Consider the following 18,128-nt stretch of genomic DNA (forward strand, 5'->3'; position numbering starts at 1 on the left):
GCCTTGTTACACTTGTGAATCCAAGTGTAATTCGGTGACAGACAACATTTGTTTTAATGTCTATTGTAGGCTATCACGGACCTCAGATGTGGGCTCTCTGGTTATTCGGGATGTGACCAGTCTCAATGATGAAGGGACTCCCTTTTCAAGAGTTTGTTGCTGGATTCCACTATTGCTGAAAGACAGAGATTCTGCTTAAAAGTTGGCATGATAGTATTGATTTGGAGAAAGGGTGTGGGTTTATTTCCGCAAGAATGCTGGTTGCAAATTTGTCAGTTATGTTACAGTTGCAGATACCTGGTAGAGTTGCGCTGTACCAGGTACCTTGTGTTCTTCCAGTGACAATACCTGACTCATCCAGAGAAAACTTAGAAGTCTTCTGAAGTATTGTGACTCTGGCTAGCAGAGATGCTTGGGAGACGAGAATTTGGCAAGCTCTGAAATTTCTTAGGGTAAAGGAGAAGAAACTGGAAAATTGTTAAAATCGGTTATGCGTATTAGGGTAGGGTAGGCTCTTTTTGGGGTGCAGTGTGAAGGGAGTGACTCCAGGTTTGGGCAGTTCGCTTAAAGGCTTGTGTGTTGTCTTTCCTCCTTTTTCTCCTCTCAGTTTTCTCCTCTGATTTTCTGTTTGTTGGGCAATCAAAGACTGATACGCTTCCACCGTCTTCTGATGATACAGATATGAAACTGGGACAAAGAATAAATGTTTGGTGGGAATTAGTGTATTAGTGTTTATAGCTGACCTTATTCCGTATTCCTAGCGGAGTTCCTGATGCATCTTCACGTTACACTTAATCTCTTCCAGTGACAGGCTGTTGTCTGCCTCCGTCTCCCTTAGCTCAAATATAGCAATCCCATGGCCTTGGGATGAGTTGTTTTCCCCTCGCTATGATGGAAAGTGAACAGACTACCTTGCCAGGAAAAAAAAAAAAATTGAAAATGCTAATTTTTAGCAAGATGAACTTACTCACATGGAAGCACAGGGTTGCCAGTTATGATGCAGGTGAAGCTGAAGTGTGCTCTGATGGGTGATGCTGGAAATAGAAATGTTCTTTTGAGTAGCGTCCTGTGGTCAGACTGCATATGAAATTGTTTCTTTTAAGTGTCCAAAGCTGATCTAAAACTGCTCAATGACTGAGTTGTTTTGCACACTCTTCTCTTTTTTTTTTTTCTTTTTCTTTCCTTTCAGTTCTCCCCAACATTAGCTTGGGCTGCTGGTAGTTTGAGAGCTAGTTTGGATTAGTTATCTCACCAGACAGCAAGTGATTCTTTTATTTTTTTTTAATATTTTTTTTAACTTAGCTTTTAATTGAAGCAAGGATCTGTAGGAAAGAGCAGGAGGGAGAGGTGGGCCTTCCTTTTCTAAAGGACTGACTTATTTGCAGAACTGTGCTGTGCCTGATGCTTTTGAGGGTACACCGAAGTCTCAGAATGGCTGAGTTCTTAATCTGGCTAAGCACAACGTTTTTACATAACCACCCTCCTTCTTCAGTACTTCCCAAGTACTCGTTTCATCTACGTCAAAGATGTTTTCTAGGGAAAGCAACTGCTTGATACTTTCTTAAGAGCAGCTACTAGCATTCTGGGGAAGCTTCACTAGATCACAGTTCATGTCTCTCCCTCTTGGATTAGTCCTCATGTGACTCCTGTTCCGTTTCTAGGGAGGGATGCTGTTACTTGATTTAAGTACGTGAATCTAAATAACACCAGGTCCTTGGAGATCCTCTGTTCTTATGGAGGGGAAGAAGGCGTGAAAAGGCCAGGTGCTGCGCAATTAGCTGAATTTAGGCAGCTCTCTTTATTACACGCTGTGTAATTTCGATGTTTTCAGGATGATGCCGTTAGCATTGAAAGCGGGACCAACACCGAACGCCCTGATACACCAACAAACACTCCTAATGCTCCAGGAAGAAAAAGCTGGGGGAAAGGAAAGTGGAAGTCAAAGAAGTGCAAATATTCCTTCAAATGTGTAAATAGCCTAAAGGTAGGTGTGTCAGAGCTTCTGCATGGGAATGCTGGCTGCCTCTTGCTGGCAGCAATGTTAATGTTGACTGTGAGACGGTGTCAGAATAGTTGTTTTTAAATACCTGAATGCAGTTATGCTCCATACTCATTCGAAGGAAGTACTTTTCTGAAGAAATATGAAACACTATGTCGTGCTGCAATTAGTACAGGCTTGCAAAATTATGTGTGATATAATTATGTATTTCATTGAAGCTGTAGTTGCTTGAGATAAAGATAAGAAGCTGGATAAACAGATTGAAAAAAACAAAACCTGTGACAACTTAATGCAAAGCACAGAACCTGTAAAGATATTTCTACCCCTTGAAATTTATTTTAAAAAAATCTAACAAAACAACCCAGCAGTCTTAGAGTAGCTTTTTCCTCACTTACCAGATCAGGTATTTTCTGTCCTCTGGCAATTGTCATAAATACTATATAGTGCAATTTGGTTAATTTATCATGAGTGTCATGATTATGTGTTCACTCATGTTTATCTTCTGGTATTAAGGGATGTAGATTCATGGTTTTTATTCCCTGTTCTTTTATTTTAGGGTATTTTATATGTGTATATATTTTTTTCCCTGCATATGTTTTTTTTTTATATATATATACACACATATATATATGTATGTTGTGTATATGTATATATGATATATACTTTTTTTTTTCTGCACTGGTAGCAGACTGAATGAATTTTGTCTTTGATTCTTTTACACTGTCAGAATGTTGTTCTTCCATTCTGGGCCCCATCCCTGTGGGGGATTTTCATGTGGCAAAAGCTGTAAATATGCCATCTAATCTGATTTTTCTAAGATTTCTAAATAAAGGGAAGATTTTGCCTGGAACAAGATGGGAGTTCTGTTAAACTTTATATTTGGCTAACAAGAGGATGCGTGCAACTCCATAGTGGATATTTTCTGCAGAATTGCTTTAAGAGGTTTTTGTCGTTCCCCTCACTTAACTGTTGAGCTGTGGGTGTAGCTTTTTCTGAACTTTGGCTTCAGCCTGCCTGAAATGCTGAGGTAGCTCAGCAGGGAGAGTATGAGATTTGGAGCATGGAAACCTCCTAAATGAGCTTTGCTGCTAGAGAAATTGGGATAGAAAGTCAAACTGACACAAGTATATCTGGGGCAACATGTTAATATTAATGTGTTTTTTGAAGTACAGAGATTATCTCCAGTCCTTTCAGAATGAAGGAGGAAGGGAAGTTCTTTCATTTTCACCTGAGTAGGCAGCTGTTCCTTCACAGAATCACAGAATGGCCTAGGCTGGAAGGGACCTTAGAGATCATCTAGTCCAACCTCCCTGTCATGGGCAGGGACGCCACCTCTCGACTAGACCAGGCAACACATGGGGACTGAGCGGAAATCGAACCCACGACCTCGGTGTTGTTGCCAGCACCGTGCTCAAACCACTGAGCTTGCATGTATCGCCCCTGCAAACAGGGCTTCTGGTGGCTTCAAGTTGTGCTTGGGTCGCAGAGGCAGGCCTTTCGGCAGCCAAACGTTTCACAAGCGCTGAGTTTCGCTGAGTGTGTTTGTTTTCTGTCGGCAGACTAAATGTCCCAAAGGGTTTAGTACGTTTCAAGTGTCTTTGGGGGAAAACAGAACGTTCCCTCACTCCAGCCTCAAGCCAGGCCCCACAACAGGGTGACCCAAAAGACCACCCTATCGAGTTAAGCAATCCCCAACTTCAGTGCGTTTGGATCAGGGCCTGGAAACAGATTCCTGTGCAAGTGCAGTCAGGCTGGGAGGGAGTAATGTAGCGTTTCAGCTAAGTCGGGTAGTTTTATTATCTTCCCCCCCCCATTTCTCTTTGAACTGAAACGAATGCTAATAATAATAAACATGCGTGTTAATACAAAGCCTAGGTAGCAGCCAAATTTGGTAACTCCTTTTTACTTTGTGTCTGAGGAAACCTCTCTTCTTTTTCCTCTTTTTCCGTACTGATTTTGCAGATGCTGTGGAGATAAACTCTTAATGACTGAGTGTCGTATATGGCTTCAGAAAGATATTTGTGACTCTTTGGATGTCACATCATATATCCTAGAGTTTATATGTCTTTGAACTGTGTTGTAAAGTGCATATACTGAAATTAATGAAGAGTCAACATGATTTAAAGACATGGAAATTAGTTTTAATATTTAGGGATGTGTAAGTTAGGTGGTTTTCTACTCTCCTACTCTTGTTTTCCCCTCTTTTGCTTTTTACTTTTTTTTTCTCTTAGGGAAACCATTATGTCCATTACTGTCTCCGTTGAATGTTAAATTGTTATGATTCAGCCTGAAAAACTCAGTGCTTGCTAAATATGCGTTTTAAACACTACTGTGGAAGTTATTTTGGGTGAAATTTAAGCACCAGGAAAACAAAAATATAACTTAAAAAAGGACAGGAAATAAAAAACCTCTCCTTTTCTATTTTTTTCTTTGTCTCTTTGCAGTAGGGAGTTACTGTAAGATGTACTGAAAAATTTTTACTCTCCGTGGGCTGAATGGAAATGTCATTTATAAATGAGCACATGTAGCCAACAGATGCACATCCTCACATACATCTACACGTGTTTTGCTTATAGATCTTTCAGCAAACAGGGTGTATTTGGCTTTGATGTGCTCCCTTTAGAATAAGGCTGTTATTTACCCTACCCTTTGCTCTTGCTAAGAGGCTCGGTGATTGTTAGCAGTCCCATGGTGCCTCTCAGTTTCTGCTCTCTGTTCCCTGAGCTGGGAATCAGTAACCAACCACAGGCAAGGTTCTAGCTTCATGTGTAAAGGAGAGGTAACCGGACCCACTGCCAATATTGGCTTGCTTTCACTTCTGAGAAGTGGAAATGCACATGTCATCAGTTGGTTCCCTTCTGGCAGCGTGGGCGACGATGTATTAAATGTGTTCATGTAGTTGCAGGTGATCATTTTTTGTGTTGGCTCAGTATTAACTTCCCTGCTTCAGTCTAAAAACAGATCTAGTCTTACTTTCTGACCTGAGTCAAGTGAGTAAGGGCAGAACTAAACACTTGATTATTTATTTACTTGCTTTTGTAACAATTTTAGGTCTGTTTTCTCCCCTGCATTCTTTCTCTGATGCAGGAAGTACCAGAGTACTCTGGATTTTTTGCCCTTTACACCAGGGTCAAGATTGCATTTCACAATTCTACTTCTGGACGAGCATCTGGGTCAGATTTCTGTGACATACTTGGCATCTCAGGATAACCATAGTGTGCAGCACCTAAAAGTTTAAAAAACTGCTTCGTTGTTTAGCTCTTCATAGAATGGCCTCGGTTGGAAGAGACCTGTGTGACTGACTGTAGGTGATCCTGCTCTGGCAGGGGGATTGTACTAGATGGTATTTTGAGGCCTCTTCCAACCCCTGATGTTCTGTGATTCTATGACCTCAGAGATCATCTAGTCCAACCCCCCTGTCATGGGCAGGGACACCTCTCAACTAGACCAGGTTACTCAAGGCCTCGTCCAACCCGGCCTTGAACACCTCAAGGGAGGGGGCATCCACAGCTTCTCTGGACAATTTATTCCAGAGTCTTGCCACCCTTGTACTGAAGATTTTTTTGCTAAGATCCAATCTAAATCTGTTCTCCTTTAACTTAAATCCATTTCACCTTGTCCTGTTGGTGGACACTCTTGCAAAAAGTCCCTCCTGAGCCTTCCTGTAGGTTCCCTTCAGGTATTGGAAGGCAGTTATAAGGTCCCCCTGGAGTCTTCTCTTTTCCAGGCTGAACAATCCCAGCTCCCGCAGCCTGTCCTCATAGCAGAGGTGCTCCAGCCCCTGGATCATCCTTGTGACCCTCCTCTGAACACGCTCCAACAGATCCACGTCCCTCTTATGGTGGGGGCACCAAAACTGGACACAATATTCGAGGTGGGGTCTCACAAGAGCAGAGTAAAGGGGGAGAATCCCCTCTCTTGATCTGCTGGCCACACTCCTCTTGATGCAGCCTAGGACAGGGTTGGCCTTCTGGGCTGCATGAGCACCCTGCTGGCTCTTGTTGAGCTTCTCATCTATCAACACCCCTAAATCCTCCTCTTCAGGGCTACTGTCAACCCACTCTGTGCCCAGTTTGTGCCAGGGATTGGCTCAACCCAGGTGCAGGACCTTGCGTTTTGACTTGTTGAAACTCATGCAGTTTACACTGGCCCATTTCTCAAGCCTGTCAAGGTCCCTCTGGATGGCATCCCTGCCCTCCAGCGAGTCCATCGCACCGCACAGCTCGGTGTTGTCGGCAAACTGGCTGAGGGTGCACTCGATGCTGTTTTGCTGTTTTCTGTGTCACTGACAAAGATGTCGAACAGCACTGGACCCAGAACAGACCCCTGAGGAACTCCACTTGTCACCGATCTCCACTTGTCTCTTAGGACAAAAATTAAGGCCGACAAGTGTTATTGGAGTAGCTATGTGCTGTCTCTGGCCAGTGAGGGTGATGGTAATTTAAATGAGGTGAGCATAACTTCTTCAGTTACCGTAGTAGCTTCCTGTGAGAGCCTTACCTGACTCCTCCAACCATTAATCAACAGCCAAGTGTTACGGTCAGGCTCTTGGAGGTTGTAGTACTCCATGTGAGGAATGTAGTGTGGATAATGTAAGTAGTCTGAAGATGTTTGACTTGCAGAGTAATTTTTCCAAGGAAATAGGTTGTCTTTGAGAAAGCTTACTCAATACTTCGGGTATGTACTCAAATATAGAAATACAGAGACAGTATGACCTTCTGTTCTGTCTCTACTTATTGTGTATCACCCTAGTCTGGGTCCTACCTAGAAAAGCACAACCTTACCACAACTGATGGTGGAAACATATTTTATCTTGAGGGGGAAAAACCATCTCTATCTTTACTTTTCCCATTTCATCAGAAACTGTGCACATTTTGGAAAATCAAGTGCAAACCCCACTAATGTATCCCTGCATTAAAGCAATAACAATCTATGCATTTCTCCTGTGTTAACCTTGTACCGTATGTCAAAAATCCTCGGTATTGACCAGTATGAATGAGCACAGAAATTCAAACCCAACTAATTATTAGAGGGAGGTGTTGTGTTTTTTTTTTTTTAACTCTTCTGTGTTTGATATCTCAGCCATTCTCTTCAAGGCAGGCTTTTTTTTTGAGTGTATTTAAAATTTGTAACTTTATTGGACATTAGAAATGATGGCTTTTGTATGTAGTTTTATGGCATGCAGTTACACTCATGCTCATCTCTAGTTAAACCATAATGCTTTACAGATGCTGAGTACCTGCTTCTTCCTTCTGTTGTGGAGTCACTAATAGCCTTGCTACTTTTCCCTTTGCTAATATCGCATATCCCACATCACATAAAGCCACTCGTCTGTTCTTTCATGTTATCATGGGTAATACTTTGAGTTAAACTTGGAATAATTCTTTTAAATCTGTATTCAGCTTTGAAAGTTGTTACCTCTCTTTAAGAAGTTCAGGAGAGCCTCTTTATCACTGAAAGATTTTGTTTTCCCTTTCTAGCTCTCCTTGCTATGTCCCTTAAAAACAAATAATTGCCTTTCTCAGTAAATAATAACACCTTAAATTCTTCCAGACTTCCTTACTTTTCTCTTTCTGAATAGTGTTGGACTTCCCAGCCACACTCCCTCCTCAGATTTGTTCTTTGGTTCTTGGATAGGCCAGGGCTAATACTTTTGGGGTTGTCTCTGAAGCACTGCCATCTGAGGGCTGCCTAACAGCCATCGTGAGACACTTCCTTCCTGCCTGCACTGTCCCAGACAGTCCCCTGTGGGGAGGCACTTTAATGAACATTATTCTTGCTGAAAACATCCTGTCAGGACAAGCCAAAATACTGTTATCAATTATTAACAAACCCCACCATATTCTTCACAATTCATAAACATATCTGCCTCTTTTCTTTCTCTATTAAGCTGGTGTAAGCTGTGTAAAAATAATACTTGACATTTCTCTGGCAAATGTTTGTGAGGGCAAACTGAAAACATTTTGTAGACGTGAACTTTGCGGCAGCATTCTGACATGCTGGGGTTTGTCGTGTCTGTGATGGAGCTGCAAGACCTAACTGTGCTGTAATAGTTAAATGTGGCCCTTCTCCACCATGGTATCAGTACAATTCCTCTCTGTCCTAATAATTCTCCTCTGTGAAGTTGTAAATCATTGCGTGGAAGTATTATAACTGTAAAATACATGTAGATGTGGCCTTAGGTGCAGAGATTGCCTTATTGAAAATTGCAAAACAAAGTAGTAAAGCTGCAAACGCAGCTGAGTTCTGCTGGCTTCTAGCCATAACTGAGGCATTTCTTCCTCATGTTTAAAAGCTTGGTGGGAGAAGAAAGGTGAGGGGTGTCAGAATATTCCTTTAACCTTCTTTAAGACAGCCAAGTTAAAATGTGACGTTACAAAACTGTGTTACCTATCTGAAATTATACTGAATGTGAACCTAGTAGTTTGAGGAGGAAAACATATCGGTTAAGCTGTTTACCACCACAACTGAATTTCACAGAAATAATATGCTTGTGAGTGTTGAGGATGGGTTTTGGGTTTTTTTGGTGTTTTTTTGGTCTCTAATCTAACTTTACATCTACAGGAGGACCATGGTCAGCCTTTGTTTGGAGTCCAGTTTAACTGGCACAGTAAAGAAGGTGATCCTCTCGTTTTTGCCACTGTAGGCAGCAACAGAGTGAGTAATCTGTTTTTAACCATAAGCTCTTCCTTGTGGTTCTGCTTGCATTCTTTTTTTCAACCAATCCCTTTACCTGTGTTTAGTACAAACACAGGACACTTCATGTAAAAAGCTTTATTTCTGAAGTGTGTATCATCTGTTATCTGGGAGAGCTGCATCCTCTGGACTGTTTTATCAAGTCGTGTGTTAGTTATTTGGGAATTAGCCTATATAGTAAAAAAAAAAAAAAATCCTTCAGGAATATAAAATGGGATAAGGAGGGTGTATCTTCTTGCTAAAATTACTCTTAGACGTTACTCTTTCCAAACGTATGATCTAAAATGGGATGAGAAGTGTCTGCAATGATGCCAGGCAGCTCAGTAGCTAAATTACTGGCCTGTGGGGAGCGAACATGTAGGCTTTTTCTAAATGAGGATCTATGTCATTTCTGTCTTGAAAATAACTCCTGGAGTGCATTCTGTGCAAGTGTAGTGAATAAACGAGAAGCCTTTCCGGTTTGTTCCACCTGGCAGTTACCAGAAGTGCTAAACTAAGATTAAACAAGGTATCAGTGGCTCATTAAAAGACAGTCTTGCCAGAGCTGCTCGATTGCTCTGCTCCTCAGCTGGACAGGGGAGAGAAAACGGAAGGAAAGGATCAGGGATTGAGATAAGGGCAGGGAGAGATCACTCAACAGTTACCATCATGGGCAAAACAGGCTCGTCTTGGGAGTAGGATAATGAGAAATAAAAAGTCAATTTAAGACATTTTCCCCCCGCTCCTCCCTTTTTCCTGGGCTCAACTTCACTCCCAATTTTTGCTGCCTCCTCTTCCTGAGCAGTGCAGGGGGCCGGGGAATGGGATTGTGGTCAGTTCATCACACGTCTCTGCCCCTCCTTCCTCTTCAGGGGAGGACTCCTCCCTCACACTCTTCCCCTGCTCCAGTGTCTCCCATGGGAGACAATTCTCCATAAACTTCACCAACGCGAGTCCTTCCCACAGGGTGCAGTCCTGCATGAACTGCTCCAGCATGGGTCCCTTCCACGGGGAGCAGTCCTTCAGGAGCCACAGGTCCTGCCAGGAACCTTCTCCAGCCTGGGCTTCCCGTGGCGTCAAAACCTCCTTTGGGTGCATCCACCTGCTCTGGTGCGAGGTCCTCCGTGGGCTGCCGGTGGACATCTATGCTGCTGTCACCTCCATGGCTGCAGGGGAACAGCCTGCCTCACCATAGTCTTCACCATGGGCTGCAGGGGAACCTCTGCTCCCGTGCCTGGAGCACCTCTGCCTTCCTCACTCCTCTTGGTGTCTGCAGAGTTATTTCTCTCGCATATTCTCCCTCCTCTCTTCTCTGGCTGCTGTTGTTGTTGCACTGTATTTTTTCCCCCCTTCTTAAATCTGTTCTCACAGAGGTGCTGCTGCCATCACTGCCAGGCCTGGCCTTGGCCAGCTGTGGGTCCGTCTTGGAGCCGGCTGGTGTTGGCTCTTGGACTGGGGGGAAGCTTCTGGCAGCTTCTCACAGGAGCCACCCCTGTAGCCCCTCCTCTACCAAAACCTTGCCACACAAACACAATACAGAGGGCTGCAATAATTAAATCCAAATAGAGTTTAATCTTGCTGAGACAGTTCAATTAACAGATTTCAATATCTGGGAAGGACTGGTGACAAGTGCTGGAGAGGTGCTTTACTGAAACTGCTGTGGTCATTTCATCAAACTGTTTCCACCGGCTGGAAACAAACAGTTGATGGACAAGATCTAAACCGTAAAGGCACACTGCCTCTCCCCATCAGGCAGAGAATACACAGGGGCATGTGATTTTCTTCTGAAAGGAAGCAGCAACGTCTCCCACTTTTTTTTTTTCCTCCAGGTTACTTTATATGAATGTCATTCCCAAGGTGAAATCCGTCTGTTGCAGTCCTATGTGGATGCTGATGTATCCTTTTAAGTTAAAAAGCCGCTTGTTTGCTTCCTGTTAACCAAAAATGAAGTCTTTGTAGGAAATAAGCGCATGAAGGTTTTGTCTGTGGTTGAATGCTTTGCTCGTGTGGCACATTTCTTACATTAGGTCTACATCTCACCTCTGTCCCACATCCTGAAGTCTGTCTTACTGAAAAAGTATTCAAAATGTAGACTCACGGACCTTGCTTGTTTTAAAATATTTGAAAACTGATTCCCCGTCACTTTAATCTTCCTGATGCTACTCTTTGTGCAGTGTTTCACATTCATTGCTTTGCAGTCGTCTCAGTTTCCCTGTGAACTGGAACTGGGTGTAAAGCCTAAGAATTACATTTCATGCTCTGAAGTGGTAATAGCTTGTGTTAATCACCCGTGGTACATAATAACTCGTGAATTCAGTTTTGATTCATCCTTGTTTTATTCCCAGTCTAAGGATGTTCTCAAGAAAGAGATTGAAAAGTGATGCCAAAAGAGAGAAAGTGTTCCTTGTGTGTTACAGGACAGAAGTGAGGAAACTGGCTGTTATGGAAAAGGTGATGTTGCTTGTATTTGCAGATGTATAACTGAGTATCTGTCTTTTTCTTATTGGGTCCAGCAGACTCTTGGGCACTTGCATAAAATAGCAACAAGTTTACTTAAAAAAAAAATCATGTGTTTAAAAAAAAAAATTTTAAACCTCCTATTTCTTCTGTGTTCCTTAACGTAAGATGTTGTAGGCAGATGAAAATTTCTATACCTGTGCGTGGACGTATGACAGCAATACAAGCCATCCTCTTCTGGCTGTGGCAGGCTCCAGGGGTATTATCAGGATAATTAATCCTATTACAATGCAGTGCATAAAGGTGAGTGCTCCGAAGTTTGAGGTACAGCTTATGTTTTGGTAAGGCATGAAAGTCAAGTCTTCTAAATCCATATAAACATGAGGGGGAATGATAACTTGCCCTCTGAATTCTGTCTCAGCACTACGTGGGCCATGGGAATGCAATCAATGAACTGAAATTCCATCCAAGAGATCCAAATCTTCTTTTATCTGTAAGCAAAGGTGAGGAAAAAAACCTTTTTTTTTTAATATATATAAATCAGGATACTTTGGATTGGATTTTGGTCTTGAAAATGACCAAAACCTCCATGAATTTTTTATGAATGGCACCGAACAAGTTTACCCCGAAAGTCTGGAGCAGATCTTGCCCTTTTATGGCTGCATATCGTGTACCTGTTAAATCCATGGCCTACAATAAACATAACTCCACCTGTGGCGCAAAGAGATTGTGAAGAGTGCTCTTAGGTGAGAAGAAACATGAACCTTGGGACTGCTCTTCCCCCATTAGATTTTTTTCAGTTGTTGAATCATGTTGCCATCTAGTGGGGATGTTTTAGTGTCGCATTCTCCAGCCTGTTAAAGAGGAAAACTTTAATTATCGATCGCTCAGGAGCAGCTCTGACTTTACTGGGGCTTTGTGTGAAAAAGCACATCAGTGAAGGGAGAAGCGAGTTTTTGTTAATAGTGTCTTACGGGCTTGTCCAGAATGTCTAAAGAGTCACAACTTCATAATCTTGACTGTTTTGATGAGTCGGGGAATACTTGATCTGCTAAAGAGTTGGAAATGTTCACATAAGGGGACTTTTGACTTTTAGGATATTTAATGTTAATGTTGAAGCTATACGAGAATAGGAACAGAGAACCTCTCTTATGCTTGCAACTGTCCATTTTGTGCTCTGAGTCTAACGTTGAATTTCTTGAGTTCTGTATATTTTTTAGGTTTTCTTTTTACTCATATTTTAACATCAGCCATAGTAGTACAAGTTTTAGTACCTACTCCAGAGTTTGCGGATTATCTCTGGGAGGGCACGAGGCAGGGGAATATTGGAATCTCAGAACTGCTTGGCTGAGAGATCAGCAGAGAAAAAAAAGATAATATTTGGGACGATGTGGCTTTCTAGTTAATGGTGCTTGTAATTTGGGGCAGTGTACTTGTGGAACCAAAAAAAAAATATCTTAAAACTTTCTTTAAAGAAGTGGATTGGCCCGATTGATTTTGGTGTATGTATTGTTTATAGAAACCATTTCTCCCGTACCTCCAGTCTGTGGTTCATAAAGTATAATATTCTAAAGGTTAAAAAAATGGAAAATCAAAACTTCTCTGAATCGTGATGTAAGAGTGGCTGAAAGGAATTCTAGCATGTTTTGATGCATACAATTATTTTTTGAGATAAGATTGAATAAAAGTGTACTTGTCCAGATCACACCCTTCTTTGTTTTTTTGAATGATGTAAAGATCCGAGTATATTTTTGTTAGAAGCTGTCCCTGGGGGCTGGGAGTGAGCACACTTGTTGATTTGCAAAATTACTCTAACAATAGTTCCGTTATAATGGCAATTTTCGTTAATGCAGTCCCATTGTTTCTTACAAGTGAAGAAGAATTAAGTGCCTTTTTGATGTTTATGTGAGCACCTTTTATTGAAACTTAGTTAAGCTGAAATATGTTGTTCGTCTGTACGTATAAAAAGCAGCATGTAATTTTATTTGTTCTTTATAGATCATGCATTGAGACTGTGGAACATCCAGACAGACACGCTGGTTGCAATATTTGGAGGAGTAGAAGGGCACAGGGATGAGGTGTTAAGTGCAGTAAGTGGAAGACTGTGGGGCAGTGATTTAGATTTACAAAGGGTAGTAAGCCTACAATGTGCAGCTTTTCATCTTCTTGTGCACTATTTGGACAATATAGCTACTTAAAAAACTCCGAAGTACAAAATACTCCTTTAAGGGAATAGACAAGTTAAATTGAAGGTGGTTGGATTCATCTGGCCACCTCTCAATGTACAGGACGGGTGTTTGCTTCCTGTGTCTTTCAGCAGCTGGTTTTCTCACAGTGTGGCCTAGAATTAAACAAAATAGAGCTCAGTGGGGCTAGAAAAAGTAAAAAAGTTTTTGTGATAGTCCTGCTTTTGAAGTTCTCGAGGTCTTACCACACAAATAAGCCTTGAGAGACATGGTAGTGAAGGAAAGAAGTTATTTCAGGTGAGTTAGGCTGCTTGTCAGTGGCTGTGAGCAGACACATGTCCACTGGAAGAGCTGACTTGTGCTGCTCTTAAGAACTGTTTCCACTCCTGTTGCGTGGCCTGAAAGGTGAGGGCTGCATCTCTGCGAACCCCAACACTATATTATTCTCTTGTGGTTGTAAATAGTCACCATCCATGTAGTAGCCCTGGAATCCTGCCGAAGCTGCTCCCTAAAATGAAACCGAGTGAGTTTACTGAGGGGGCAGCACCAGGAGCAGATTCATTGTCTGTCAGAGCTGTAGAATGTGCCTCTCTTCCTTGAGAGAGAGTAAATAGAATTGGTACGTTAGTGTGCTTCTCTGCAGCGAGCAGGATTAGGTTGTTAGCATTTCTCTCTCTGAAATGTGCAGTTCTACTGCGTTGTCTGTGCAGAAAACGCTGATTTGATGGATATGATGGAGTAAAAACTGAGTCGTCACAATGCAGCTTAGGGTGGGAGTGCTCAAAATTATTTCGTATACGTAGGATTATGATCTTCTTGGTGAAAAAATCATGTCCTGTGGGATGGATCACTCTCTAAAACTTTGGAGAATTAATTCCAAGAGAATGATAAATGCCATCAAAGAGTCCTATGAGTACAACCCAAATAAAACCAACAGGTACGTAGTCTTCATCTTCTTGGCTGTCTTTGTAAAACTTGAATGTTCTCATCAATGGCCCAGGTTAATTCCTGTCTAAAGTGGGAGTTCTTGGGGATAGGGAGTGACCTGAGGATTGTGCTGGATACTGAGTCTCTCTAGAAGCGATGTCTTACTGATGTTGGCCTCTGTAGAATTTTATTGAATTCAAATTCCAAGTCTTGAGACTTTTATTTTTAAATACCTTAATTATTTCTTATCTGCTAACTAGAAAAGGGCTGGAATTGTTATAATTCTGAATTAAAGTTTGTATTTTATGGTGTTTAAAGATGTCACTGGCGGTTCTTCCTTTCACCTAAAAATTCCTAGGAGGGAGCCAAATCTGTGTAATTAAATGGAGCAAATAATTTTATATTGAGTAGTTATTACTAATTATTATATTTGTTATTTGACTTTGGGGTGGGGACAAAACTTGACATAGTAATAACCTTAATTTTCATCGTTCTCTGACCTGATCCCAGATATGAGTAAATTGTAAAGTTAAACATAGATACAATTAGATACATGATAGATAAATCCTCCTTTATGAAGTTCCTCAACTTTTTAATCTTAACTTCCAGTTAAACCATTGAGAGAACTGAAGAGTCTAAAACACACTGAACATGTTCAGCAATGAGACTAACTGTGAAAATACTCTCGCTTTTTTTGGTAATGTTACCAAATATTAATTGATGCTTTTTTCTTTTTTTTTTTAGCCTGCTTTTTTAAAAAAGAAAAGATGTTTGGTTTTTTTTTTTCAATCGTGTGCATTTCAATTAAAGGATTTAGATGTTGCAGAAGCAGCATCAGGAAAACTGAACTTGGATCAGTTCTTAAAGTGTTTGCCAACGGGAGCTGCATTCAGCATCGGAAGGAGTGGTTTCGCTCAGCACTGTGTCTGCAGAGTCTTGTAACTAGTTAGGAATCAGGATGAAAATAGGGACTGTTCCCATTATTATAAAAAATCCCCACATACAAAGTCTGCTTTGTTACAAAACTGTTAAACCACAAGACAAGCTTGTCCTCTGAACATTGAGATATGTTAAAACTGGCCGTGAAAAATTCTATTTGTGCTTCTGTGTTTCTCTGAACCTCACTCGGCATTTTTCTCCATAGGCCTTTTATTTCCCAGAAAATTCACTTTCCTGACTTCTCTACGAGAGACATACATAGGAACTACGTTGACTGTGTACGATGGTTGGGAGATCTAATTCTTTCCAAGGTATTGTTGCAGCTTTTTCAGCTACGTTACTCTTATTTGCTTGTTTTGAGGATCTTAAACAATAGAAGTTTTGCTAGCATTTGGGTCTTAGATGAAATTACTGTGCCGTGTCAGAGTGTAGCGTGAATTTTGTCAACTGTCAGGATGTGTGGATAAGCAGTGGTTAAAATTACAGTTAGACTGAACGTGCAGTATAAATAGTAAATATAGGAGATTATTCTTTTTTCATTGTTTTCCCAGTCTTGTGAAAATGCCATCGTGTGCTGGAAACCTGGCAAAATGGAAGATGATATAGATAAAATCAAGCCCAGTGAGTCCAATGTGACCATACTTGGGAGATTTGATTACAGCCAGTGTGATATATGGTACATGAGGTTTTCAATGGATTTCTGGCAAAAGGTACGCGTGAGCTTTGACTTTGCTGTATGTGAAGGCGCCTAACTGTTCATTGATTTGTAGTTAGGGGAAACAGAAAGTCTTGGTTCATCTGATGTCATGTTTGAGAAATAGAGTGATTCACTGCAAAGGGCTTTATTTGAAACTGGAAGAGCTCCAGATTTTTCATTTGTGGTTCTGCGTGGTGGAAAATGTTGCACCAAATAAATATTTATTTTCCGTCAAGGGTTTCCTACTGGTATCTTCTTCCCCCATCTGCAGAGATGGATAATAAAGTGGAATAAAGGAGGCAGATTCCGTAGCATTTCTAGCCCCTCCAACAAACCCATTAAGTCATTCATGTTCAAACATTCACACATAACTTATCAGCTATAGAGCCTGTGTAAAACTCTAACTTGTGTTTTTTTAGATAGTATTTAAAAACTTCTGTATTCTCTGCTTTCTTTTCAAGATGCTTGCCCTGGGCAATCAGGTTGGCAAACTTTATGTTTGGGATTTAGAAATAGAGGATCCTCATAAAGCCAAGTGAGTACTCACTTTTTTAAATTGTATTTTTGTTAAGACAGTGAGTTGGGGTACTTTCCTTTTTCCTTTACTGATAAGTCTAGAAATCGTTTAACAGTAGTAGTCACTTTCTATTTTAACAACTATGTAAGTAATACTAGGTAAATAAGCATTCTCAGCCCCTGACAGTTAACATTTATTGCTTTACTCATTCGTTATTAATATTTTAGTTGTGCTGAGAGGCCCCAGTCAGATGGTGTTGGGCACCATATGTAGAGAACAGTAAAAGAAAATTTGTTCCTCAAAAAGTTTACAAACCAATTACGTGGAAAATTTACAAAGCACTTGAAGAAGATGCGCTGGGTGGGTGTAGGACGTGACAAAGGAGAAACAGGGGAAAGAACTAGAATAATGAGAATAAAAAGGTTAGCTGTGGGCACAGTGTGAAGAAGACAGAGTGGCTTTTCAGTTCCTTGCATGTGTGGCTGGGAAATTTTATAGCATATTTATATAAACACACCAATGCATATAGATAAAATATATATATATATATACACACACACACGGAATATGAATAAAATGTATACACAGTTGGTATATTAATAATAATATTTGTATATACAATAAATATTAAATTATGTACACATATATTTTATAAAATATAAATATGTGTGTCTCTCTATATATATACACACACATGAAAACACAAATATACAAAGTTCTTGAAAATGCTGCAATCTTTAGTCGCCCAATTACGATATTTAATCCTAACGCCGGGAAAGAACATCGGTGATGAAGTCCTGAACGCCGCGATTCAATGAGCTTTCAGTCAGGGTGTCAGTGAAAATGGGGTGAGCAGGCAGTTCCTGCTTTCCCAGGGCCACACCTGGAATACAAAATACACCATGAGGGGCATAATCCTGTTGCCCTTCAGTTCCTTCTGGGTCACGTAAGCCAGAGGCTGGTGAGACAGCACTCCCTACTGTAGGAGCAAGGGCAGAATTAACGTTGCAGCTGAATAAATTTTCTTTTATTTATAGGTGTACGACTCTTACTCATCCTAAATGTGTTGCTGCCATTCGACAAACCAGTTTTAGCAGGGATAGCAGTATCCTTATAGCCGTGTGTGATGATGCCAGTATCTGGCGCTGGGACAGACTACGATAAATTACTTTTTCTTAATTCAAAGTAGAAAATATATTTTCAAATTATAATATAGTCTGTTAACTCGCTAGTACGGTAGATGGATTTAGTGTAGACTTTCTCAACGGTTCGGCGGGCTGGAGCTGAACTTAGTGATGTTTACATTCTGAGTATTGTTCTGCTTGAAATTGCTGCTTTTAATAAAAAGAAGTATTTTTGTAAAGTTTTCTGAATTGTCCATTTTAATTATTTCCCACGGCGGGTTTTTGCTTGTGGCCTATGAACTGACTTTGCGTACAGCTCTCTCATAAATACGTGGGAGCTTGTTCGACATCTGGTCTGTGTGTGCATGCAGCTGTGTTTGTGCTTTTTGGACTGGAGTTATTGGATGGTATCCAGAAACCACACAAAGGAAACACTACACTTAGGAATATACCATAAATAAATGTTAAATCATTGCTAAAAATATTTTGAACTAACTTAAGTTAGTTGCACGTTGAAATTGGTTACGTTTTAGTAATCTCAAACTGGGATGTTCTTTTCATCTTTTCTGCTACTGATTAGAGGAAAAATACTTTACTGTCTCTTTTC

The 18,128-nt window shown here is 40.9% G+C and overlaps 1 protein-coding gene across 1 annotated transcript; it reads left to right on the forward strand.

Moving 5' to 3' along the window:
• The first annotated feature begins 254 nt into the window (after positions 1 to 254).
• Positions 255 to 17,763, forward strand: EED (embryonic ectoderm development). Its single transcript, XM_009874239.1, has 12 exons — positions 255 to 320; positions 1,832 to 1,984; positions 8,564 to 8,656; positions 10,504 to 10,569; positions 11,309 to 11,434; positions 11,553 to 11,634; positions 13,130 to 13,221; positions 14,121 to 14,254; positions 15,389 to 15,494; positions 15,735 to 15,893; positions 16,342 to 16,415; positions 17,435 to 17,763. The coding sequence occupies exons 1-12, from the start codon at positions 255 to 257 to the stop codon at positions 17,559 to 17,561; spliced, it is 1,278 nt and encodes a 425-aa protein (XP_009872541.1). The 3' UTR covers positions 17,562 to 17,763.
• The last annotated feature ends 365 nt before the right edge of the window (positions 17,764 to 18,128 follow it).

Source organism: Apaloderma vittatum, unplaced genomic scaffold, assembly GCF_000703405.1.
Source record: "Apaloderma vittatum isolate BGI_N311 unplaced genomic scaffold, ASM70340v1 scaffold6608, whole genome shotgun sequence".
Classification (NCBI taxonomy): Eukaryota; Metazoa; Chordata; class Aves; order Trogoniformes; family Trogonidae; genus Apaloderma; species Apaloderma vittatum.

Coding starts and splice junctions, on each gene's coding strand:
- EED (XM_009874239.1), top strand. CDS start 255: ATGCTGGTTGCAAATTTGTCAGTTATGTTACAGTTGCAGATACCTGGT. Junction 1,985..8,563: donor AATGTGTAAATAGCCTAAAG/GTAGGTGTGTCA, acceptor TTACATCTACAG/GAGGACCATGGTCAGCCTTT. Junction 15,495..15,734: donor GAGATCTAATTCTTTCCAAG/GTATTGTTGCAG, acceptor TTGTTTTCCCAG/TCTTGTGAAAATGCCATCGT.